The sequence below is a fragment of the Orycteropus afer genome, unplaced genomic scaffold, assembly GCF_000298275.1.
Source record: "Orycteropus afer afer isolate SDZICR_OR568_19922 unplaced genomic scaffold, OryAfe1.0 scaffold00083, whole genome shotgun sequence".
Classification (NCBI taxonomy): domain Eukaryota; kingdom Metazoa; phylum Chordata; class Mammalia; order Tubulidentata; family Orycteropodidae; genus Orycteropus; species Orycteropus afer.
In genome coordinates this window covers 1,731,550-1,756,155 of record NW_006921670.1, presented here as the reverse complement: position 1 = coordinate 1,756,155, position 24,606 = coordinate 1,731,550, and the positions used below count along the sequence as shown (strand labels likewise).

Here is a 24,606-nt window from a genome sequence, read left to right as displayed (position 1 = left end):
TGGGCAATCCTACTTCTGTAGTGATACTGCCTCAGAAACCCAAGGAGGGGTCGCTATGAGTCGGGTTTGACTCGACGGCACACAACAACAACAACAACATACTATATAGGAGCTTTGGCTGCTAACCAAAAAGTCAATGGCTTGAACTCACTGACCACTCCGTGGAATAAAGACGAGGTGGTCTGCTTCCACAAACACTTACAGCCTTGGAAACCCAATGGGGGTCGCTATCAGTCAGAACAGACTCAATGGTGGTGAGTTTTGTTTTGCTTTCTTCTCCAAAATCAAAAACCAAACTCACTGCCGTCGAGTCAGAAACAACTCATAGTGACACCTGCTTGGGTTTCCAAGGTGGTAACTACAGAAGTAGTTGATCCAACCTTCCTTCCAAGGACTGGCTGGTGGGTTTGAACCGCCAGCCTTCTGGTTAACAGTCACATGCCTTCGGCACTACACTACCGCCTATTATCATCTGTCTTCACCTATTCTTCCCCCTAATTCATTCATCTGGATATTCCAAGCACCTGACACATAAATATTTGTTTCAAAAATAAGCCAATGCAATCAGATTCACTATTTATGGCATGTATAAAACAGACTTCGGGACCGTGCCTCTCACACCTGCACTCTTCACCACCTTTCTGGACCTCGGGGGATCATCCTGCTACAACCAAAGAAGACAATAACCACCTGCTCTTTCTTCCAGGTTCTCTATCATGGTTGGAAGAACCACTCACCCAGGTCTCAAGCTAGAAAGCCCTCATCCTCCATCTCTCTCTCAAAGACACATCCTGTCAGCAAGTCCTGTCCATTTTACCTCCTAAAATCTCTTGGCACCCTCCCCTCTATTCCATGGTCACAAAATAAAGGCAGGTCCCCATCCTTTCACAGTTTATCTATTTTGCAACAGCTTCCTAACTGTTCTTTCTCCTCCAATCCAACTCTCTGAATCCACTCATCCTGATGTTCACAAAGTATCTCTTCTAAAAAGAAAATCTAACTCTTATCGCTCCACTTCTTCAAACAACTCAATGCCCCTTTCCTTCAGAGATAAAGAATAAAGTCTTTACAAGAGCCCTCCATCGAGCGAGTAGTTGAATCTGTGGGCTTGGGACCATAGTCGCAGGGAACATCAAGCTCAATTGGCATAACATACTACACAAAACATTGTTCCACCTCTTTCTTTGGTGAGTAGAGACTGGGATCTTAAAAGCTTGCAAGCAGCCATCTAGATTTAATGATGGGTCTCTCCTCATCCAGAGCAAAGAACAATGAAGAAAACCAAAGATTGATGGAAAGAACTAGTCCTAGCGACTGGTACACCATGCAATCCGTAGCCTATACGACTATGAGACCAAAAGAACTAGATGGTGCCCAGCTACCACTGTCAACCACTCAGAGAGGGATCTGTGTAGGAGATCCTGGATAGAGAGGGAGAACAATGTGGAACAAAACTCAAAATCACTTGGAAAAAGAAAAGGGGGGGAACCAGGTTTGCTGGTCTGCTAGAGGCTGGTGGAACCACTGAGACTATGGCCCCTAGCTGCCCTTCAGGTCTGGAATTGAACCCACTCCTATGGCTTCCAGCCAAACAAAAGACAGGCATATGAGTTGAACATTTACATTAGGTAGATACACTCCTTGGACAGATCAATCATGGGAGAAAAGAAGGGCTGTGTATGCACAAGGGAGACAGCTTAGGAGGGAGAAGCGCATGGAGGGATGGACACAGGGAAGAGGTAACTATGGGGAGGAAGCGGGAGGGGAGCTGTTGCATTGGGGTAAATTGTAGTCAATGTCATGAGACAAAGTGTATGTGAACTGCTGTTTCACTCAAATCACAATTTAAAAAAAAAAAAAAAAAAAGGGCCCTCCATCAACTGGCCCCGTCACTGTCTCTCAGCTGCTCCTCCCTGACACATTTTGCTCTCGTAACACAAGGTGGTTTCCCAAATTCCCCCAAACACTACACCCTGTCGTGTCTCCGTACTTTAGGGTACTTTAGGGTACTTGTAAAGCTCCTTGCCTTGTCCACCAGGCCCATTCTTGGTCACATTTCACCTTCCCACTTCCTAGAGAGTGATCGCCTAATTCAACTCCTGATTCAACTCCTACTCCCACTACGAGACACAGAGCCCGACTCAGTGGCAGTTTGTTGAAAAACACCTTATTCACTGAATAAGGTCCTTCAAGCCGGGCCCTTTCTGTGTCCAGCCTCTATCACCTGGTCTGGCTCCTGCTTTCTGGTCCTTCCGGTCTCTAATTCCGCGGGCCCCTCCGTATCCCCGTCCCCTAAGACACTACCCCTAGACCCCTGGCTCCTCAGCCTCTTCTGACCCAGGCCCCCGCCTCCTTCGCCCCTTCCCAGGCTCCCGCGACGGCCACGCCGCTCCTGCACTCACTTGTCCTCGTTATCTGACATAATGTCCGCGCTGCAAACACGAGGACCTGCGCCCCACAACCGCGCGGAGATTCACAAACTGCGCCTACGCCAAGCGCGACGCCACGCGCACCCCGCGCCTGCGCAGTGACCCAGCGGCAACTACTTCCGAGAGGCAGGTCGCGGGGCAAACACGCGCATGCGCCGAAAGGCGTGCGCCCGTTACCATGGTAGCCAGGGCCGCTAACTGCTGGCTCTAGTCGCAAAGACAGCAAAAGTTCGCGCGGGGTGCTGCTGTAGAGTCGTGGTTTCTGTCTCCTGGAGCCCACGCGCCGCTTTCCGTGGGGGGCGGGCATTCAGATAGGTCTAGCTTTAGGGTGAGGTTTTAAGTATAGCATATCACTCAATGGGTGTTGTCGTGACCACGGCGATTTTAACGCTGTTTCTCGTGAGGGAACTTTCCTGCCACAGGCGCTGGGTCTAGATGAAGACTCTGTGTGTGTGTGTCTGGCTGTTGTGTCAGGGTTAGAGGATCGAATACTGTCGCGATATTTACTGGAGGCGTCACGATTGTCCTGCGACCCTGATCCCAGACCCTCACACCCAGACTTCGGGTGGGTTTGAGGGAGAGGCAATAGTGGTTAGGACTGGGAGACGTAGTGTTTCATTGCATCTTTCTCTCCTCAGGGCTCTGCCATGGCTTCCCAGGAGAGAGTAGGGGCAATGCCCAAAGGAACTGGGTTCTGGCGCTGTCCCCAGACGACCACTTACACCCCCAGGACCTGCGAGCTGCTCAGAGGTCAGTGTGTTGAAGGACGAGCTAAGAATTTTGGAGTCGTTGACTCCTGTGCATGTTTTAGGACACATTTCCAACTTTGGCGTAGTGGATAAGGTATTCAGCTGCCAAACAGAAGTTTAGCGGTTCAAACCCACTGGCTGCTCTGCGGAAGGAAGATGGGGTAATCTACTTCTGTAAAGATTCAGGAACCCAGTGGGGGTTGCTATGAGTTGGAACTAACCCGATGGCAGTGAGTTTGGTTTGGTTTTTGGTTCCAGCTTCTCCAGGGAAACCCCCCACCCCCATCCCATCCACTACCACCACCACACCAGAACCATCTGTTACTGCCCTCACATTACCAAATACCTTTTTCTTCATCAGGCTTAGCCCAGCCTGTAGTCAGATATTTAGTTGTGTCCACTGGGTTAATGTCCCTCTCCCCATGATATGATGAACTCCATCAGGGCAGGGATTGTCTGGGCTTCACCGCTGCAGTTCCAGCCCCTGGCACATGCTTGGTGAATACTTGCTCATTTATTCACTCAACGTTTAACAAGCCTTCTGTGCACTTTAGGAGTCTCTGGGTAGCACATACCGCTGAGCACTTTAATTACTAACCTAAAGGCTGATGGTTCAGGCCCATCCAGCTGCTTCTCAGAAGAAAGGCCTGGTGACCTGCTTCCCAAAGGTCACTGATTTGGAAACCCTCATGGGTCACCAGGAGTCAGAACCAACTTGATGGCACCTGGTTTATATGTGCTTTAACCCACCTGGACCCACTGCCACTGAGCTGATTCTGACTCAGGTGACCCTGTAGGACAGAGTAGAACTGCCCCATAGGGTGTCTGTTTTGGCTCTCTAGTGTCACTCTAACAGAAATACCACAAATGGGATGGCTTGAACAAACAGGAATTTATTTTCTTACAGTTTTGGAGTCTAGAAGTCCAAGTTCCAAGTGCCAGCTCTAGGGGCAGGGTGCAAACCCCTTGACCTCGGGCTTCAGCTCTGACTCTTGCTCCCAGCCCACTAAAGCTAGAGGCTTCTCTTACCTCAGGCAGCTGCTGGCTGCTGAGGTTGACAAACCTAAGGTTGACATGTAAAATGGCACAGTCCCTAGATTACCAACCAACATGGCAGGCCACTAGTTCAAGTCCAGTGACAGTCCCAAGATTGGCAGGAAATGTGGCAGACTGCTGGATGAAGACTCAGCTACGTGCAGGGTTCAGGCAAGCCATAAAGCTGCAGAGACCTTTCTCAACACGTCTCCTTATATACTGGAAGCAGACCGCATCCCTAAGGCAGATTCCACCATGGGGTTGATCACCAGTCTCATCATGAGCAATAACTACATCCAGCTGCCGAGCCACTCAAAACCATGACCTAGCCAAGTTGAAACATAACTTAACTACCACAGTGTCCATGCAAATCTTTTTGAAAACAGACTGCCTCATCTTTCTCCCTGGAGCAGCTGGTGAGTTCGAACCACTGACGTTTTGGTTAGCAGCTCAAAACATTAAGTGCCACCAGAGCTCTTTCATTTATGCTTTAGACACTGTTATAGGGACTGGGGATACAGCAGTTAACAAAACGGGGGGAGGGGGGTAACAATTCATGCTCTCATGGAGCCAGTATTCCAGTAGGAGAAAAACAAAATAAATATATGGAACTTGAATGGTGATGAGTGCTGCAGAAAAGACAAAGCAGGGAAGGGAGAGCAGGAATGGCAGGTGCAGAATGGAGGGGGCCCAATCTTAAATTTACATGAGATGGAATGAAGGCATCTGCCTGCAGTCCAGTGGCCTCATGGGGATGCTTGATCTTGCAGTGATGATGAAGGAATCCAAACTGACCAACTTCCAACAACGCCACCTCATGGACACCATGAAAAGTAAGAGGTGGGCAGCAAAGGCTTCTGGGCAGAGGGATTCTGGGCCATACTGGGTATGCTCTTCAATATTAAGGGTGGGGGACCACATTTAAAAAGACAAAGACAAAAAAAAATTTGCATGGTATCTCTGATCTTTGTTCCTGAGGAACTGACCTGGCACAGTGCCAACTTCTCTGCAGGTCCAGCTCTCACCAAGCTTCTGGAACTAGGGGGGGTCATGGCCCAGTGAGACTTTCTGCCCAGCCAAGTAGTCTCAGTGCAAACCAAACCCCAACCTGTTGCTATCAAGTCACTTTCAACTCATAGTGACTCTGTAAGACAGAGTAGAACTGCCCAATACGGTTTCTTCTCTCTCCTGCAGAGTAGCTGGCAAGTTTGAACCATTGACCTTTTGGCTAGCAGCCAAGCACTTAACCACTACACCAGCAGAGCACCTCAGTCTTAACACAAGCACATCTGTAATCTGTCCTGCCTGTAACACACATACCATGTGAGCTCTGCAAAGGACAGGACAGTGTGTGTGTGTGTGTCTTACACATAGTTTTATTCATTTGTAGTTAGAAATAATATGACTAGCTGATTCCGACATAGGAAGAATACCCTCTCCACAGCTCACGTCTCAACACAGAAGGCCCAAGCTTGCTGGGTTTTATTTGCTGGTTTTACTTGCTGGAAGCTAGTGCCTTCTTTAAGGATACAGTGTGCCTCCTGGCAGGGCATCTGATCAACCACAGGAGGGTGTAGGAGAGGGAGAGTCAGGCAAACGGTGGCAGTGTCCACTCTGCACTGGCTAGGGGCTCCATCAGGCCAGTTCAGGGGTCACATCCACTTTCTTACTGTGGACAAGGATAGCTCGAGCCTGGTACCATCACATACTTGAGTCACGTAACTCAGTAATCTACTAATAATATAGTGTCAACCATAGTGTGACTGGGAGCTCTGGTAGTGTGGTGCCTAAGGCATTTGACTTAACCAGAAGGTTAGTGGTTCAAACCCACCAGCCACTCCTCAGAAGGAAGATTGGGCAATCTATTTCGCTAGAGATACCACCTCAGAAACCCAAGGAGGGGTGGCTATGAGTCAAGTCGACTTGACTGCAGTGAGTTTCGTTTTGGAGTTTGGCAGTGTGACTGCAGAGAGAATGTGCTAGAAGTTCCACTAAAAGTGAATGCCAACGTCTGGGTCTGCCGTGCTTGTCACTGTAGCCCCCGCACCTAAAACAGGTGCTCAGTATTTATTGCATCAGTGGTGAGGCCAAACAAAGTACCTGGTTTGCCTGGTCTTACTCTTCTTAACAAGTTTCCTTTTTCCTCCCATTCTATTCTTTTTATTGTAGTAAAATATACACAACACAAAATTTATCACCTACATGCCCTTCAGGTCTGGAATTGAACCCACACCTGTGGCTTCCAGCCAACAAAAAGACAGGCATATGAGTTGAACATATACTCCTTGGAGAGAACAATCATGGGAGAAAGAAGGGCTGTTTATGCACAGGGAGACAGCTCAGGGGACAGGAGTTCAGGGAGGAATGGACACAGGGAAGAGGTGACTGTCGGGAGGAAGTGGGAGGGGAGCTGTTGCATTGGGGTAAATTGTAGTCAATGTCATGAGACACAGTGTATGTGAACTACTGTGTGGAAAGTGAATTTGCTTTGTAAATTCTCACCCAGATCACAATTTAAATAAATAAATAAATAAATAAAAGAATAAACCATATTAATCTCAAAAAAAAAAATTATCACCTACACAGTCCAGTGACGTTAATCACACTCACAGTGTTGTAAAGTCCCCACTGTTTGTTTCCAACACTTTTTCATCCCCTGAGACAGAATATCCCGGCCATCCCCACACCTACTATGGTAACCACTAATCTGCTTTGTGTCTGTGCATTTGTCTATTTCAGATATTGCATATAAATATTGTTACTGTTATGTTGTAAGGTGCCATTGAGACGCCTCTGACTCACAGCGACCCTATGCACAGCAGAATGAAACACTGCCCGGTCCTGTGCCAGCTCCACAATCCTTGCTATACCTGGGCCCATCATTGCAGCCACTGTGTCAATGCATCTTGTGGAGGGCCTTCCCCCTTTTCCTTGACCCTCCACTTTACCAAACATGATATCCTTTTCCAGGGAATGGTCCCTTCTGACAACATGACCAAAATAAATGAGATGAAGTCTGACCATTCTCACTTCCAAGGAGCATTCTGGCTGCACTTCTTCCAGAACAGATTTGTTAGTTCTTTTAGCAGTCCATGGTACTTTCAGCATTCTTCTCCAACACCACAACTCAAAAGCATTGGCTCTTCTTCAGTCTTCCTTACTCATTGTCCAGCTTTTACGTGCCTATGAGGCAATTGAAAATACCATGGCTTGTGTCAGGCGCACCTTAGTCTTCAAGGAGATGTTTTTGCTCTTCAGCACTTAAAAGAGGTCTTTTGCAGCCGATTTGCCCAATGCAATATGTCGTCTGATGTCTTGACTGCTGCTTCCATTGGTGTTGATTATGCAACCAAGTAATATGAGGTCTTTGACAACTTCAATCTTTTCTCCATTTATCGTGATGCTGTTTATTGGTCATGAGGATTTTTGTTTTCTTTGTATTGAGGTGTAATCCATACTGCAGACTGTAGTCTTCAATCTTCATCAGTTAGTGCTTCAAGTCATCCTCACTTTCAGCAAGCAAAATTGTATCTTCTGCATATCGCCAGTTGTTAATGAGCCTTCCTCCAATTCTGATGCCACATTCTTCTTCTTATAACCCAGCTTCTCAGATTATTTGCTCAGTGTACAAATTGAATGAGTATGGTGAAAGGGTACAACCCTGATGCACTCCCTTCTTGATTTTAAACCATGCAGTGTCCCCTTGTTCTGTTTGAATGACAGCCTCCTGGTCTATGTACAGGTTCCTCATGAGTACAGTTAAGTGTTCTGGAATTCCCATTCTTCTCAATGTTATCTGTAATTTGTTATGATCCACACAATCAAATGCTTTTGCAGAGTCAATAAAACATAAGTAAACATCTTTCTAGTATTCTTTGCTTTTAGCCAAGATCCATCTGACATTAGCAGTGATATCCCTTGTTCCACGTCCTCTTCTGAATCCAACTTGCATTTCTGAAAGTTCTCTGTCAATATACTGCTGCAGCTGTTTTTAAAGTATCTTCTGTAAGATTTTACTTGGATATTATATTAATGATACTGTTCTATAATTTCCACATTCTGTGGGATCACCTTTCTTTGGAATGGATACAAATATGGATCTCTTCCAGTCAGTTGTCCAGGTAGCTGTCTTCCGAATCTCTTGACATAGCCAAGTGAGTGCCTCCAGCAGGGCGTCTGTTTGTTGAAACATCTCGATCGGTATTCTCTCAATTCCCGCAGCCTTGTTTTTCTCCAATTCCTTCAGTGCAGCCTCGACTTCTGCCTTCAGTACCATTGGTTCTTCATATATGCCACGTCCTGAAATGGATGAACATCAACCAATTCTTTTTGGTACAGTGATTCTTTGTATTCCTTCCATCTTCTCTTGATGTTTCCTGCATCATTCAATATTTTGCCCATAGAATCTTTCAGTATTGCAACTCAAGACTTAATTATTTTCTTCAGTTCTTTCAGCTTAAGAAATGGCAAGCATGTTCTTCCCTTTTGGTTTTCGAACTCCAGGTCTTTGCACACTTCATTGTAGTAATTGACTTTGTCTTCTTGAGCTGCTCTTTGAAATCTTCTGTTCAGCTCTTTTATCTTGTTGTTTCTTCCATTTGCTTTAGCTACTCTCCATTCAAGGGCAAGTTTCAGAGTCTCCTCTGACATCCATTTTGGTCTTTTCTTCCTTTCCTGTCTTTTTAGTGACCTCTTGCTTTCTTTATGGATGATGTTCCTGATGTCATCCCACAATTCCTCTGGTTTTCAGTCGTTGGTGTTCAATGCATCAAATCTATTCTTTAAATGGTCTCTAAATTCAGGAAGGATATATTCAAGGTCATATTTTGGCTCTTGTGGACTTGTTTTAATTGTCTTCAACTTCAAGTGGAACTTGCATATGAGCAGTTAATGGTCTGTTCCATAGTCAGCTCCTGGCCTGGTTTTGGCTGAAGATACTGAGCTTCTCCTTCACCTTTGCCACAGATGTAGTCAATCTGATTCCTATGTACTCCGTCTGAAGAAGTCCACGTGTATGGCCACCACTTGTGTTGTTGAAAAAAGGTATTTGCAATGAATAAGTCGTTGGTCTTGCAAAATTCTGTCATGCGATCTCCAGCAGTGTTTCTGTCATCAAGGCCATATTTTCCAGCTGCTGGTGATTCTTCTTTGTTCTCAACTTTTGCATTTCAGTCATCAATGATAATCAACACATCTTGATTGCATGTTCAGTCAATTTCAGACTGCAGAAGGTGGTAAAAATCTTTAATTTTCTCATCTTTGGCTTTGGTGGTTGGTGCATGAATTTGAATAATAGTCATATTAGCTGGTCTTCCTTGCAGGCATATGGATATTATCCTATCACTGACAGCATTGTACTTCAGGATAGATCTTGAAACATTTTTTGTGGTGATGAATGCCACACCATTTCTCTTCAATTTGTCATTCCAGATATAGTAGATCATATGGTTGTCTGATTCAAAATGGCCAAAATCAGTTCATTTCAGCTCACTAATACCTGGGACATCAATCTTAATGCATTCCATTTCATTTTTGACAACTTCTAAGTTTCCTAGATTCATACTTCGTAATTCCATGTTCTAATTATTAATGGATGTTTGCAGCTGTTTCTTCTCATGTTGAGTCGTGCCACATCAGCAAATGGAGGTCCCGAAAGCTTTACTCCATCCATATCATTAAGATCGGCTGTATTCTGAGTAAGCAACTCTTCCCCAGTCATACTTTAAGTGCCTTCTGACTTGAGGGGCTCATCTTCAGGCACTATATCAGACAATGTTTCAAGGCTAATTCATAAAATTTTCCAGCAATATATCAGACAGTATTTCACTGCTGTTCATAAGGTTGTCATTGGCCAATTCTTTGAAAAGTGGATGGCCTCTTCCTTCTTTTGAGTCTGTCCTAGTCTGGAAGCTCCGCTGAAACCAGTCCACCATGGGTAACCCTGCTTGCAACACCGGTGGCATAGCCTCCAACCTCATAGCAACACAAAACAACCATAGGATGACAAATTTGTCTCCTTTAGTTGTTCCAAGCTGCTCCGCTCACTTCCTGGCCTCCCCTGAAGCCACTCCAAACCCTGCTCCCGGCTTGCCTTCCTGGCTGTCCCTTAAAGCCATTTCCAAAAGCCCCTGGCACCCAGCTTCATGTATTTGTTAGCCACTTGAATGTCTTTCTGGTGTTGAAGTGTTGGAGTTTTCTATACATTTGAGAGGCTAGACCTTTTTAGGTATGTGTTTTGGTTCTCTAGTGCCACTCTAACAGAAGATGCCACAGGTAAGTGGCCTTAACAAACATGAGTTTATTTTATTACAGTTTTGGAGGCTAGAAGTCTGAGTGTGAAGCTCTAGGGGCCAGGTGAAAGCCCCTCGACCTTGGGCTTCAGCTCTGCCTCTTGCTCCCAGCCCCTGGAACTAGAGGTGTCTCTTCACTTAGGCAGTTGCTGGCTGCTGAGGCTAACAAACTCAAGGTCAACAAATAAAATGACACAGTCCTGATATTACCAAACAACATGGCAGGCCACTAGTTCAAGTTCAGAGACAGTCCCAAGATCAGCAAGAAACATGGTAGGCTGCTAAATGAAGACTGGGTTACATGCAGGGTTCAAGTGTGCCAAAAACTAGAGACTGTCCTTAAAGCTGCTTTTTATATGCTAAGAGCAGACCATGTCCCTAAGGCAGCTACTCAGCTGCCCCAGTAGATTCCACCACGGAGTTGATTAGCGATCTTATGGGGAATAACTACACTCAGCTGCCCAGGCACTCAAAACCAGGCCCAGCCAAGTTGACACATAACCTTAACTATCGTAATGTGCCTAAGGCATTTATTTGACTGCTAACCAGAAGGCTGGTGGTTCAAATCCACCAGCCACTCCTTGGAAGGAAGACTGGACAATCTACTTTTGTAGTGATACTGCCTTGGAAACCCAAGGAGGGGTTGCTATGAGTCGAGTCCAACTCGATGGCAGTGAGTAGGAAAAGAGTTTGGAAAACTTTTGATGAGCGCAGTGTTTAATTTTTATCTAGTTAATCTCCTACTGTTTGTGCATTTTTAGTTATATTTGTTATTATATTTATATATTAAGGCCTCTAGCATTGTCACTATTTTTACTTCTATATTCTTTATAGTTTTAGATTTTATATTTATGCCTTTGATCCATTTTGAGACAGTTTTTATGTATGATGTGAGGTATGGGCACTATTTCATGGTAGCATAGTGCCTAAGGCACTTGACTGCTAACCAGAAGGCTGGCGGTTCAAACCCACCAGCCACTCCTCGGAAGGAAGGTTGGGCAATCCCAAGGAGGGGTTGCTATGAGTCGGGGGCAACTTGACGGCAAATAACAACAATAACAACAACAACAGAGAGACATCCAGTTTTGCCAGCACTATATTTTAAAGAGACTGTCTCTTCACAGTTAATGGACTTTGGTCCTTTGTCAAATATGAGCTGTCCATAAGTGGATGGATTTACATTTGGATTCTGAATTCTGTTTCATTGGTCTATGTGTCTGTCACTGTACCAGTACCAGGCTATTTTGACTACCATTGCTGTATAGTAGGTTCTGAGATCAGGTAGTGTGAGGCCTCCTACTTTGTTCTTCTTTTTCAATAATGCTTTACTTATCTGGGGCCTCTTTCCTTTCCATAGAGAGCTAGTGATGAGTTTTTCCTTCTCATTAAAGAATGCTATTGGAATTTGGATAGGGATTGCATTATATTTATATATTATTTTGGGTAGTACTGACATTTTCACAAGGTGATGTCTTCCTATCCATGAACATGGTATGTTTTTCCATTTAGGTCTCTTTTGGTTTCTTGCAGTAGTGTTTTGTAGTTTTCTTTGTATACCCTTGGATAGATTTATTCCTGAGTATTGTATCTTTTGGGGGTGTCTTAGTTATCTGGTGCTACCATAACAGAAATACCACAAGTTGATGGCTTTAACAAACAGAAATTTATTCTCTCGCCTTTTAGGAAGCTAAGAGTCTGAATTCAGAGCACAGGTTCTAGGAAAAGCTTTCTCCCTCCATGTCTCCTGGTCCTGGAGGTTCACAGGACAGGGACCCTGGGTCCAAAAGATGCGCTCTGCTCCCAACTCTCCTTTCATGATGGTAGTAGGTCTTCTCCTTCTGCTGGATTCTCTCTCCTTTTATCTCTTGTAAGATGAAAGGTGTTGTAGGCCACACCCAAGAAAACTCCCCTTCCAGCAGGTCAGGGCTGTGATGGGATTAAAGGGTTCATCCCATGCTAATCCTTTACAATTGATTGGCTTATTGTATCAGATCACATTATGGGGGATCATTACATAAGTGCCAAACCACTGGGAATAATGGCCCAGCCGAGTTGATGCTTATTTTGGGAGGACACAGTTCAATCCATGGTGGGGAGCTGTTGTACACGTTATTTTCCTGGTTTCCTTTTGAAGTTATCTTTGAGGAATCCTACTGATTTTTGTGTATCATTTTGCATCCTGCTACTTTGCTGAATCCTTCTATTAGTTTCAGTAGCTCTCCCTCTCCTATGGAATCGTTGGGATTTCTTGTGTATAGGATCATGTCATCTGCAATCAGGGATAGTTTACTTCTTCCTTACTAATTTGATTGCCCTTTATTTCCTTTTGTTGCCTTATTGCCCTAGCTAGGTCTTCCAGAACAATGTTGAATAAAAGTGGTGATAAAGGGCATCCTTATCTGGTTCCCATGGTCAAGGGGAATGCTTCGTCTCTCCCTGATGAGAATAATGTTGGCTGTTGGTTTTGTTTAAATGCCCTCTATTATGTTGAGAAATTTCCCTTCTATTCCTGTTTTGCTGGGAGTTTTTTATCAGGAATGGGTGTTCAGCTTTATCAAATGCCTTTTTCTGCATTAATGGAGATGATCCTGTACTTCTTTCATTTGTGAGATGGATCATGTTGATTGAACCATCCTTGCTTACCTGGTCCCACTTGGTCTTGATGGTTTATACACACACACACACACACACACACACACACTATTGAATTCTATTGAGAAATTTTGCCATCTGTGTTCATGAAGGATATTGGTCTGTAATTTCCTTTTTTTTATTTTTGGTGTGTGGTGTCTTTGCCAGGCTTTGGTATCAGGATTATGACAACTTCATAGAATGAATTCAGGAATATTCCTTCCTTGTCTGTGCCCTGAAATATTTTGAATAGTATTTGTGTGACTTCTTCTGAATGTTTGGTAGAATTCTCCAGTGAAGCCATCTGGCCAGGGGTGGTGGTTGTTGTTATTGTTGTTGGGAGTTGTTTATTTATTTTTTAACCTCTTGAGTGTCTTCTCTTTTTGTGGGTCTGTCAGTTTCTCTACTTTAGTTTGTGTTAGTTTAGGTAGGTGGTGTGTGTCTAGAAATGCATCCATTTCCTCTAGGTTTTCCAATTTGTTGGAGTATAATTTTTCATAGTATTCTGCTATGATCTTTTTAATTTCAGTTGGTTCTGTTGTAATGTTACCCACATCATTTCTTATTTGGTTATTCTGATTTTCTTTTGTTATTTTGGCTAGTAGTTTGGTGATTTTATTCATCCTTTCAAAGAACCAAATTCTAGTCTTGTTGATTCTTTCTATTGCTTTTCTGTTCTGTTTCATTTATCTCTGCTCAAATCTTTATTTCCTTTCTTCTGGTGACTGTGAGCTCCTTTTGCTGCTCTCTTTCTGTTTTTTCAAGATGTGAGGTTAATATTTTTATTTTGGCCCTTTCTGTTTCTGTGTGTCCGTTTATTGCTATACGTTGATCTCTGAGCACTGCTTTTGCTGTGTCCCAAAGGTTTTGTATGTTATATTATCATTCTTATTTGATTCCAGGAATTTGTTTACATTTCATTTAGACTTCTTCTATTACCCAGTAGTTTTAAATGAGAGGTTATTCAGTTTCCATGTATTTTATTTTATTTTGCTGCTCTTCCTGTTACTGATTTCTGCTTTTATAGCACTGTGATCAGAAAAAATGCTCTGTATTATTTCTTTGTTTTGGATTTTATTGAGGCTTGCTTTAGAGATTAAAAAGGAGCTCTGGTGGTGTAGTGGATAAGGCACTTGACTGCTAACCAGAAGATTAGCAGTTCAAACCCACCAGCTGCTCCACAGAAGGAAGATGGGGTGATCTACTTCCATAAAGGTTTACAGCCTCGGAAACTTGATAAGGGTCACTATGAGTCGAAAATGACTCGATGGCAGTGAGTTTTATTTTTGTTGTTGTTGTTACGGCTTATAATGTGGTCTATTCTGGAGAACGATGTGTGTGCATTGGGAAAGAATTATGTTTTGCTGCTGAGTGGTGTGTTCTGTATATCTGTGAGGTTGAGCTGGTTGACTGTGGCATGTAGATCTTCTGTATTTTCGTTGAGTTTCTTTCTAGTTGTCTCTCTATCATTGAAAGTGGTGTGTTGAAGTCTCCTATTATTATGGAACTGTTTCTCTTTTCAGTGCTGTTAGAGTTTGTTTCATGTATTTTGGAGCCCTTCATTGGGTGTGTATATATTTATTATGGTTATGTTTTCTTTGGGATTGACCTTTTAATCATTATATAATACTCTTATCTTGTGTGGTGGATTTTTCCTTAAAGTCTATTTTATCTGAGATTAATATTTCCACTCCAGCTTTTGTTGTTGTTGTTGTTATTGTTTGCTTGAAATAGTTTTTCCATCCTTTGAGTTTTAGTGTTTGTATGTCTTTGTGTCTAAGGTGTGTCTCTTGTAGACAGCATATGGATGTTTCAATCCATTCTGCCACCCTCTGTCTCTTTACTAGTACATTTAAGCCATTTACATTCAGTGTGATTATTGATAGATAGGAGTTTACGGCTGTCTTTTTACTTATTTATTTATTTATTATTCCCTCCCCTCCCCCGATGGGGATGTCCTTCTTATGGGACAATTCAGCTTGGTGTTCTGGTGTGCAGTTGGCAGCAAGCTAATTTTTTAAACCTAGAGATTTTAAAGAGCCTTGTTTTTCTTGTTACAAAAGTATTGCTTAAACACACACACACACAGCCCTGTGTCCCACCCGTGGCGCTGCTGTGGCCAGGATCCACGTGATGTCCTGGATGGGCGGAGTGGGCTCTCCCAGGCTGCCCTTGGGCAGAGGCCCAGGCACTCTGACAACAGGTTCCTGGGTGGGTGCATTCCCTGCTTTTTACAAATGATGATAGAATTTACATAACAAAGTTGACCACTTTACAGCGTACAATTCAGAGTGGTTTTTCATGTGCTTTTTAGTGATTGTTTTGATTGCAGAATACTCACAAGTGTAAAACCACCTCCACTGTCTCATTTGTCATTTTACTTTGTTGTTGTTGTGATGATGGTTTCTTTGTTTTACTTAATTTTCTGGGCTGCATCCTTTTATTTGTGGAATTTTAATTGTTTTCATTGTTGTTGATTTTGTTTGCTGAGTCTTTATGTTTTTCTTCTTTTTCATTTTGATTAGTAGGTTTGTTTACCTTTTTCATGGTTCCCTTGAAACTTACCTTTATCTTCCTAAGCTTAATCAAACCAAACCAAACTCGCTGCAGTTGAGTCAGATCCGACTGATAGCGATCCCTCCTTGGGTTTCTGAGGCAGTATCACTATGGAAGTAGACAGCCCAGCCTTCCTTCCAAGGAGTGGCTGGTGGATTTGAACCACCAGCCTTATGGTTAGCAGTCAAATGCCTTAGGCACTATGCCACCAGAGCTCCCTTCTAAGCTTAAAGCTTAAAGTCTTTTATTTATTGATATCACCTTGACTTCCTCTCCATATGAAAGTTCCGTAACTATACTGTTTATTCTCCATTTTTGTACTGATGCTGTCATCATGTGCAGATTGATGTCTCTGGTTCTTTGTTTTCCACCTTTTAGCTTTGTTTTGTTTTTGAGAATTCTTTATCTGGGTTGGTACCTGTGTCTTAATCTTAGGTTGCTGTCTAATGTTGTTGGTTCTCTCTCTGAAGGACTCCTTTTAATATTTCTTGTAAATTTTGCCTGGTTTTTATAAATTGCCTTAATTTCTGTTTATCTGGAAATGTCCTGATTTTGTCATTGTATTTGAGAGACAGTTTTGCTGGATATATAATTCTTGGTTGGTGTCATAGATCGAATGTGTCTCCCAAAAATTTGTGTCAACTTGGCTGGGCCATGATGTAATGATGTAATGTGGCATATATTAATGATACACCATGATGTGATTTGATCTGATAAGACAATCAGGTGTAAGATTAAGGTTAAGGTTGGGTTGCAACACCCTTGGTCCCATCACAACCCTGATCTAATCTAAGGTGAGCTTTCCTGGAGTGTGACCTGCAATACCTTTTATCTTACAAGAGATAAGATAAAAGAAGAGAATAAAGAAGGGGTACTGACTACCAGGAAGAAAGAGGAGCCAGGAGCAGAGCACATCCTTTGCATCCAGGGTCCATGCACTGGGATCCTGCTAGGAACAAGAGACACGTAGAGAGAAAGTCTTCCCCTAGAACCAGCACTCTGAACTTGCACTTCTAGCCTCCTGCTTGTTAAAGCCATCTGCTTACAGTGTTTCTGTTATAGCAGCACTAGAGAACTAAGACAGTTGGCAATTTTTTTTCTTTCAGGGTTTTATATATGTCATCCAATCGCCTTCTTGACTGTATGGTTTTTGCCAAGTAATCAAAGCTTAATCTTATTGGTTCCCCTTTGTAGGTAACTTTCCATTTTTCCCAGGCTGCTCTCAGAATTACTTGTCTTTGTTTTGGCAGATTTGACGATGGTATGTCTTGGTGACTTTCTTTTGGAGTCTGCCCTATAGAGCTTCTTGGATGTATTATCTTCCCATCTTTCATGGTATTAGGGATGTTTTCTGCCAGCAAATCTTCAACAATTCTGTTGTTTTGTTTTGTTTTTTGCCTCCTCCTATTCTGGAATTTCAATCACACATAAATTTTTCCTCTTGATAGTGTCCCATATAATTCTTGGTTCATTTTTCTCCTTCTCCTCCTCCTCCCCCTCTCCCTCCCCCTTTCCCCCTTCTTCTTTTCTTTCTGATTTTTCCTCAAATTGGTGTCAACAGATTTATCCTCTAATTCACTGGTCTGGACTTCCATTAATTCAGTCCTGCTATGGCCTTCTATTGAGTAGTACATTTCTGAAATTTTATTGTTAGTCTTTTGGATTTCTAGGTGCTGTTTCTGTATGGTTCCTAATTGTCTATTTTGCCCTTGTATTATTTTCCTGAATTCTTCTATAGCTTTGTCTGTGTTTTCCTTGATTCCTTTCTTGATCTCTTGGAGAACCTTATAAGTTAGTCTTTTGAATTCCTTATCAGGTAGTTCTATTACCACTTTTCCTGGGGAAGGTTTTCTGGTTATTAATTTTGATCACTTGCTGGAACCATCTTGTTTTGCTTCTTTATGTGATTGGCTATTGTCTGTTTTCTCCAAGGCATTAAGGTATTATTTTGCCCATAAATCCTTCAGTATTGCAACTCGAGGTTTGAATTTCTTCCTCAGTTCTTTCAGCTTGAGAAATGCCAAGCATGTTCTTCCCTTTTGGTTTTCTAACTCCAGTTATTTGCACATTTCATTATAATATTTTATTTTCTCAAGTCACCCTTTGAAATCTTTCATTCAGCTCTCTTATTTCATTATTTCTTCCATTCACTTTAGCTACTATACTCTGTGTTCAATAGCAAGTTTTAGAGTCTCTTCTGACATCCATTTTGGTCTTTTCTTTCTTCCTTGTCTTTTTAATGATCTTTTGGTTTCTTAATGTCCTTGATGTCATCCCACAACTTATGTGGTCTTTGGTCATTGGTGTTCAGTGCATCAAATCTGTTCTTCAGATGGTCTCTAAATTCAGGTGGGTTGTAATCAACATTATGTTTTGGCTCTTGTGGACTTGTTTCAATTTTTTTAAGCTTCAGCTTAATCTTGCATATGAGCAATTGATGTTCGTTCCACAGTCAGCTCCTGGCCTTGTTCTGACTGATGATATTGAGTTTCTCCATCATCTCTTTACACAGATGTAGTCTATTTGATTCCTGTGTATGCCATTTGGTGAGGTCCATGTCTATAGTCACTGTTTATTGACAGTGTTGTTGAAAAAAGGTATTTGCAATGAATAAATCATTGGTCTTGCAAAATTCTATCATGCAATCTCCAGCATCATTTCTGTCACCAAGGTCATGTTTTCCAACTACTGATCCTTCTTCATTTCCAACTTTCGCATTCTAATCACCACTAATTATCAATGCATGTTGATTTCACGTGTGATCAGTTTCAGACTCAATTTCTTTATCTTTGGGTTCAGTATTTAGTGCATTAATTTCAATAATATTCATATTAACTGCTCTTATATGAATAGGAATATTATCCTATTGATGACAGCATTGCACTTCAGGATAGAGCTTGAAATGTTCTTTTTGGCTATGAATGCAATGTCATTCCTCTTCAATTTGTTATTCCTGGCATGGTAGACTATATGATTGTCTGATCCAAAATGTACATAGACCAAGAGGCAGTCATTTGAACAGAACAAAGGGATACTGCATGGTTTAAAATCAGGAAAGGTATGCATCAGGGTTCTAGCCTTTCACCATACTTATTCAGTCTGTAATGCTGAGCAAATAATCCAAGAAGATGGACTATATCAAGAAGAACATGGCATCAGGATTGGAGGAAGACTCACTGGAACCTACAATATGCAGATGGCACAACCTTCCTTGCTGAAAGTGAAGATGACTTGAAGATCAAAGACTACAGCCTTCAGGATGGATTACACTTCAACATAAAAGAAACAAAAATCCTCACAACTGGACCAATAAGCAACATCATGATAAATGGATAGAAAATTGAAGTTGTCAAGGATTCCAATTGCTTTGATCCACAATCAGTGCCCATGGAAGTACCAGTCAAGAAACCAGATGACGTATTCCACTGGGCAAATCCGCTGCAAAGGATGTCACTTTGAAGACTAAGGTGTGCCTGACCAAAGCCATGGTATTTTCAGTCACCTCATGTGTATGTGAAAGCTAGACAATGAATAAGGAAGACCGAAGAAGAATTGGTGCATTTGAACGATTGTGTTGGCAAAGATCATTGAATATACCATGGACGGCCAGAATAATGAACACATCTGTTTTGGAAGAAGTGCAGCTGGAATACTCCTTAGAAGTGAGGACGGTGAGACTTTGCCAGTTGTACTTTGGTCACGTTGCCAGGAGGGACCAGTCCCTGGAGAAGAACATCATGCTTGGTAAAGTGGAGGGTCAGTGGAAAGGGAAGACACTCAAGAAACTGGACTGACACAGTGGCTGCAGCGATGGGCTCAAGCATGGCAGTGATTGTGAGGACGGCACAGGACCGGGCAGTGGTTCTTTCTGTTGTGCATGAGGTCGCTATGAGTTGGAAGTGATTCAGTGACTCCTAACAACATATTAAATTATTTGTCCTGAGTTTTTGCTTTGTTTTGATATATCCGAGTAGGCGGGGCATGTGTGCTACTCCAGTTGCTAGCCTGGCCACACTGGAGCTCTCACCACCTGCCTCCAGGAGGGTAAGGCAGCAGCTGGGTGTGTGAGCAGGGTCTTTGTTCACTGGTCTTGCCAGGCAGCTAAAGATGTAGCTGGCATTGCTGGTGAGGTGACTGTCTGTTTGGCCAGTCACCTGGACACGGGTGCAGGAGTGTTCTTACTGGTCCCTGGGTTGAGTGTTGTGTGTGTATACAGCCAGTTGCTAGGTGGTTGGGCGAGGGTGCCCATGTCATTGGTCACCAGGTGGGTGGCATAGAAATTCTCGCTAACAGTCCTGGGTGGGTAGGCTGTATGTGTTGGTGTCTCCAGTTGTGGCCAGGATCGGGAGGATTGGTGCAGGGGGCAAGGTAGAGGGTATGCTACCAGTCCACAGGTGCCTGCTAAGAGGGTGTGCCCCGTCCACTAGAACGCAACATGGGGAAGGGTGTTCTGCTGGCCCCTAGCACAGATGGCTGGAGGGAGTAGGAGGCACCACTATTCTGTGAGACCCCAGTGTGGACGTCTGGGACATAGGAATGGGCACCATCGTTCCATGGCCCGCAGCACCAGGGGCTGGGTAGAGAGACCGGAACTGCCATCAGTGGGTCCCTGGCTCAATGGGTGGGGAAGTGGTGGGTGCTATCGACCAGACCATGATCACATCTAGGGGGGATGGATTAGTTGGGCACCACAAGTTCACACAGGCCTCCGGCACAGGGGGGAGGGAAAGTGTGTGGAGTGGGTACACTTACCTTTCCCAGGGCAGGGAGCACGTCTGCCTAGCTCTGGAAGTGAATGCAGTCACTCCTGCTTGGCTGCGCCAGGTGACGAGGGCTTCAGCTGGGAACACGGCTTGCTTTGTCTCAATGTGGCTGCTCTGTGATGGTTTAGCTGGCAGGGTGCCAAACCAACTCCAATACCAAACTCACTACCATTGGGTCAATTCCAACTCATAGCGACTGCTGTTGGGTTTCCGAGGTCGTAAATCTTTATGGAGGTAGATTGCCCAGTCTTCCTCCTTCAGAGTGGCTGGTGGGTTTGAACCACCAACCTTCTGGTTAGCAGTCAAACACCTGAGACACTACGCCAGTGACCCATAATTTTCCATGTCCACTTTTTGTACAGTCTCCCCTCCTATTTGGCACTCAGTCCAATTCTTCAGCCTTGCGTTTGATGCTCAGGGTTCCAAACTTGTCATTTATATCTGATTCACTTGTTTTCTCAAGTCTTTGTTGTGAGATGAATGTTGAGAGGTGTTCTGGTTACCTAGTGCTGCTCTGACAGGAATATACCACAAATGGGATGGCGTCAAAAACAGGAGTTTATTCTCTTACAGTTTGGAGGCTTTAAGTCTGAGTTCAAAGTGCCAGGCTCGAGGGGCTGGGTGACAGCTCCTCAACCTTGAGCTACAGCTCTGCCCCCTGCTCCCAGCCCACTGAAGCTGGAGGCTTGTCTTTACTCCGACAGCTTCTGGCTGCTGAGACAGACCAGCCCAAGGTTGACAAATAAAAAGGCACAGTCCCAACGTTACTGAACTACACAGCAGGCCATTAACTCAAGTCCATTTTAAGTCCCAAGGTCGGCAGAGCATGGCAGGCTGCTGAACACTGACCTGGCTACATGCAGGGTCCAAGCGTGCCATAAGCTAGAGACCCTTCCCAAAGCTGTTTCTTATATACGGGAAGCAGACACATACCCAAAGCAGCTACTCAGCTGCTCACAGTAGATTCCACCATGGAGTTGATTACCAGTCTCATCATGGAGAATACTACATCCAGCTGCCCAGCCACTCACCCAGGCCTAGCCAAACTGACACACCGACTTAACTACCACAGGGGCCAGATCAAAATGGTGTATTAGGTTGCTCTGAGCCAGGTTTTAGAGCGACTGAGAGGAAGGGACAGTGGACCAGATATGAGGTGACACATCTGGCTGACCTGGGGGAGGAGCATAGGGGCCACAGCCTAGCGACGGGCAGCAGGGGAGTAACAGGTGTCTGTTATCATCCAAACCATTCCCCCTGCCCTGGACCAAGCAGGTTTCAGGAATCCATCCTGTAGAAATAAAAGAACCAGCATGCAGGCTTGGTGAACTGGGATGTTTATTGCAGCATTGTTTGAAGTAGTAAAAAATAGAAAACAGAAAAACCTGGCAACAGCCTGAATTTCTGAAAGCTGAACTAGACAGCTATGAAAAATAAGTTATTTATATTTATATAGATATATATATGGATTGCTCTGGGATGATGTCCATGATAAATTAAGTCTATAACTAAATCTAAATAAAGAGTCTGTTACTGAAGATAATACAGCATCATCCAGTGTTTGGAAAGAAATCGTGTAACGCGCACATTTGAACAGGTTTCCGCTCTCTGACCAGGTTTGTATAAGCATGGATAAGTCTACGAAGAGACGACCAGACTGGTACCATTGCCCCTTGGATGGGCGGGGCTGCAGGGAAGCACAAAAGGCTCTTCCTTTCTGTTGGACTTATTTTTAAGAGGCAGGTGGTGTATTTATAACTAAAAATAAAAAGAAGCCAGGCGGGTCCCCAACCACCACACTGCTTCCCCAGGAGGAGACACGCTGCCCCTGCAGTGCAGCCCCACATTCAGCCAGAGGCTGTCCCCGCCCAAGCAGTCGGCCGTCATCTGCCTGCCTTCCATCCTGGCCGCCCAGCCCCACCTCCGGCCTGCCGACGTGTGCCAAGCCAACGGGGCCTACACTCGGGAGCAGTTCAAGCCTCAAGCCCCGAGTGAGTGAGGGCCAGAGTGAGTGAGTGGGGCCCCAGGGTGAACCTCTCCAACCTCCCTAGCGGGCTGGAGGGGAGAGAAGGGGCAGCAGGGAAACAGGTCTCTATGGAGTCAAATCCCCAGGCTTTTGACACTAACGCTTTGAGCCTTGGATGGCTTGGTGTCTTGACCCTCTTGGCCTCATCCTCCCTGACGCAGGCTTGGCTGTCAGGTCTCAGCCAATGCTGTCAAGCATACATTGTCCCTGGAATCCAGAGATCCTGTGCGCTCCCACACTTCACAGAGCCGTCCCTGCCCTTTCCTGCTTGGCATCTGACTAGACTTCCAGCCCAGGTCCCCCTAATATCTCCCTGAAGCCCCTGCACACAGGCCGCTGGACTAGCATGGCCGAGGCCCCCAGTTCCTAAGCGTTCTCAGCCTCGCTCTGTGCCAAGGCTGAGGGAGTTTGACAAGGCTCTCTCCCGCTCTTTCAACCCCTTCCTGCCTATCTTGCCATGACAAGTCAGGAGCCCCAGGGTAGAAGGCGCTGGGTCTGCAGCAGCCCTGCCCAGGGGCCCAGTTGGGAACACAGACCATGAATGGGGCCCCCGCCACCCCTTAACGAGTCTATCGCTGGGCCCTCCAGGAGATCTGGAGAAGGAGAAGCGAAGACTCCAAAACATCTTTGCTACCGGGAAGCCGGAGGGATGCAAAAGAAAGGTGCCCCCTGTGCGCCAGGAGGAGCCAGCCCCCGAGCCAGACCGCTTTGAAGAACGTAAGCCACTGGGGGGTGCGAATATGCCCATGGAGGGAGGGCTTTGGAAGGCCCAGGATCTGGTGGCAGGGAGGTCCCTGAGGGCCACCAAATGAGAAAGAAACACCATCTGACTACAGAGCTGTCCCCCCAGAGGCCTCCACTGCCTCCCACACCCCCCAGGAGCCTGTGGCCTCCATTCCCCAAGCCCTGATGGGCCTTCTCTGTCCAGTGGTGAAGGAGATCCAGGAGAGGAAAGAGTTCCTGGCCGCCATGGAGGCCCTGGGCCAGGGCAGACAGTACCGAGGCATCATCCTCACTGAAATCTCCCAGGTAGGAGAGCCCACCAAGGCCATGGGGAGGTGTGCCCACTGCAAGTGGGGGACAAAGATGAGGTGGATGAAAAAAAAAACAGCAGTGACCGCAGGTTTTGGAGGTCACGCTCCAGCCTCACATCTGGCCCCTGAAGTCCCTACCTCTGATGCCCTTCGTAGAAACTACGAGAAATGGAAGATATTGACCAGAAGAGGAGCGAGGGACTGAGGAAGGCCCTGGCCACCACTTAATCTTTCTCCAGAGACAGGAACCGGGTCACCCCAACCTCTGCCACCAGAGCCTGCCCCATGGCTGAACAGGGTCATCTTCCCATCAGCCCCCAAAACTGGCCTTCAGCCATGTCAAATGGTAGCGTAGCACTGCCCCCATCGAGTGGACCCTAGCCATGTCCAGCACCCTAGAAAATGGGCCACATCTCAGAAAACAAGCTGACTCTCCCCAGACACTGTCCAGGGATGCCAGGCCAGCTGCTGGAGCCTTCGAGAGGCACAAATGTGCACATATTCAGACTTTTCTAGGAGAGAGAGCCCCATACAGTGAAAGCCAGGCCAGTGTCTTACCATCCCAGATACGTCTAAGGGCATCCAAATGGGCCTGTTCCCACCCCTAGCCTCTGTTGTGTCCTCCACGTTTAGACTCCGTTGAGACTCCTGAACTTTGGAATAAATACGATCACTTCCTCCCTACTGAGAGCCTACTTAGTTGACTTCTTACAGCCTTGGGCAAATGTTTAACCACAACGATTAAACGGGGAACAAAAGACATTCAGAGCAGGTCATTACACACCATCTTGTTTCCAGAGGGATAAGGAGTATTTGTCCAAGGAGTTTTTCAAGCACAGATGGTTCCTCGCTACCTGTTTGCAAACATGAAGTGGAAATGGTACGACCACATGTTGAGCAGCCTGGGCCGGGCTGTGGGAGAGAGTTTCACTCTCCCATGATTCTCTCAGTAAACCTCTGCAATGGCTTGAAATTCTTCTGAGAACTCAGGCTCACCAAGATACCATGACCACCATTTGATCCAGAGGCACTCTGGTCAGACTGAGCCATGGCTTCTGACACCTCCATGCTCTAGTCTGTCATCTTCTCGTCC

General features: G+C 45.0%; 2 protein-coding genes across 2 annotated transcripts in view; one reads left to right on the top strand and one right to left on the bottom strand.

The window, feature by feature from the left end:
* Positions 1 to 2,422, bottom strand: part of POLR2F (RNA polymerase II, I and III subunit F) — a 15,387-nt gene extending 12,965 nt beyond the window's left edge. Inside the window, exon 1 of the mRNA XM_007941659.2 lies at positions 2,403 to 2,422. Within this exon, the coding sequence (XP_007939850.1) occupies positions 2,403 to 2,422 (20 nt within the window). The remainder of the gene's footprint in view (positions 1 to 2,402) is intronic.
* Positions 2,423 to 3,076: 654 nt separating this feature from the next.
* On the top strand, positions 3,077 to 23,741 carry CUNH22orf23 (chromosome unknown C22orf23 homolog). Its single transcript, XM_007941656.1, has 6 exons — positions 3,077 to 3,179; positions 4,984 to 5,046; positions 22,265 to 22,444; positions 23,068 to 23,196; positions 23,408 to 23,508; positions 23,670 to 23,741. The coding sequence occupies exons 1-6, from the start codon at positions 3,077 to 3,079 to the stop codon at positions 23,739 to 23,741; spliced, it is 648 nt and encodes a 215-aa protein (XP_007939847.1).
* The last annotated feature ends 865 nt before the right edge of the window (positions 23,742 to 24,606 follow it).

Bases quoted from the DNA above. Each gene is read 5' to 3' on its own strand.
- CUNH22orf23 (XM_007941656.1), top strand. From the start codon at position 3,077: ATGGCTTCCCAGGAGAGAGTAGGGGCAATGCCCAAAGGAACTGGGTTC. The intron at 22,445-23,067 runs GTGAGTGAGGGC...TGGGCCCTCCAG, and splicing joins GTTCAAGCCTCAAGCCCCGA to GAGATCTGGAGAAGGAGAAG. The intron at 23,197-23,407 runs GTAAGCCACTGG...TTCTCTGTCCAG, and splicing joins GCCAGACCGCTTTGAAGAAC to TGGTGAAGGAGATCCAGGAG.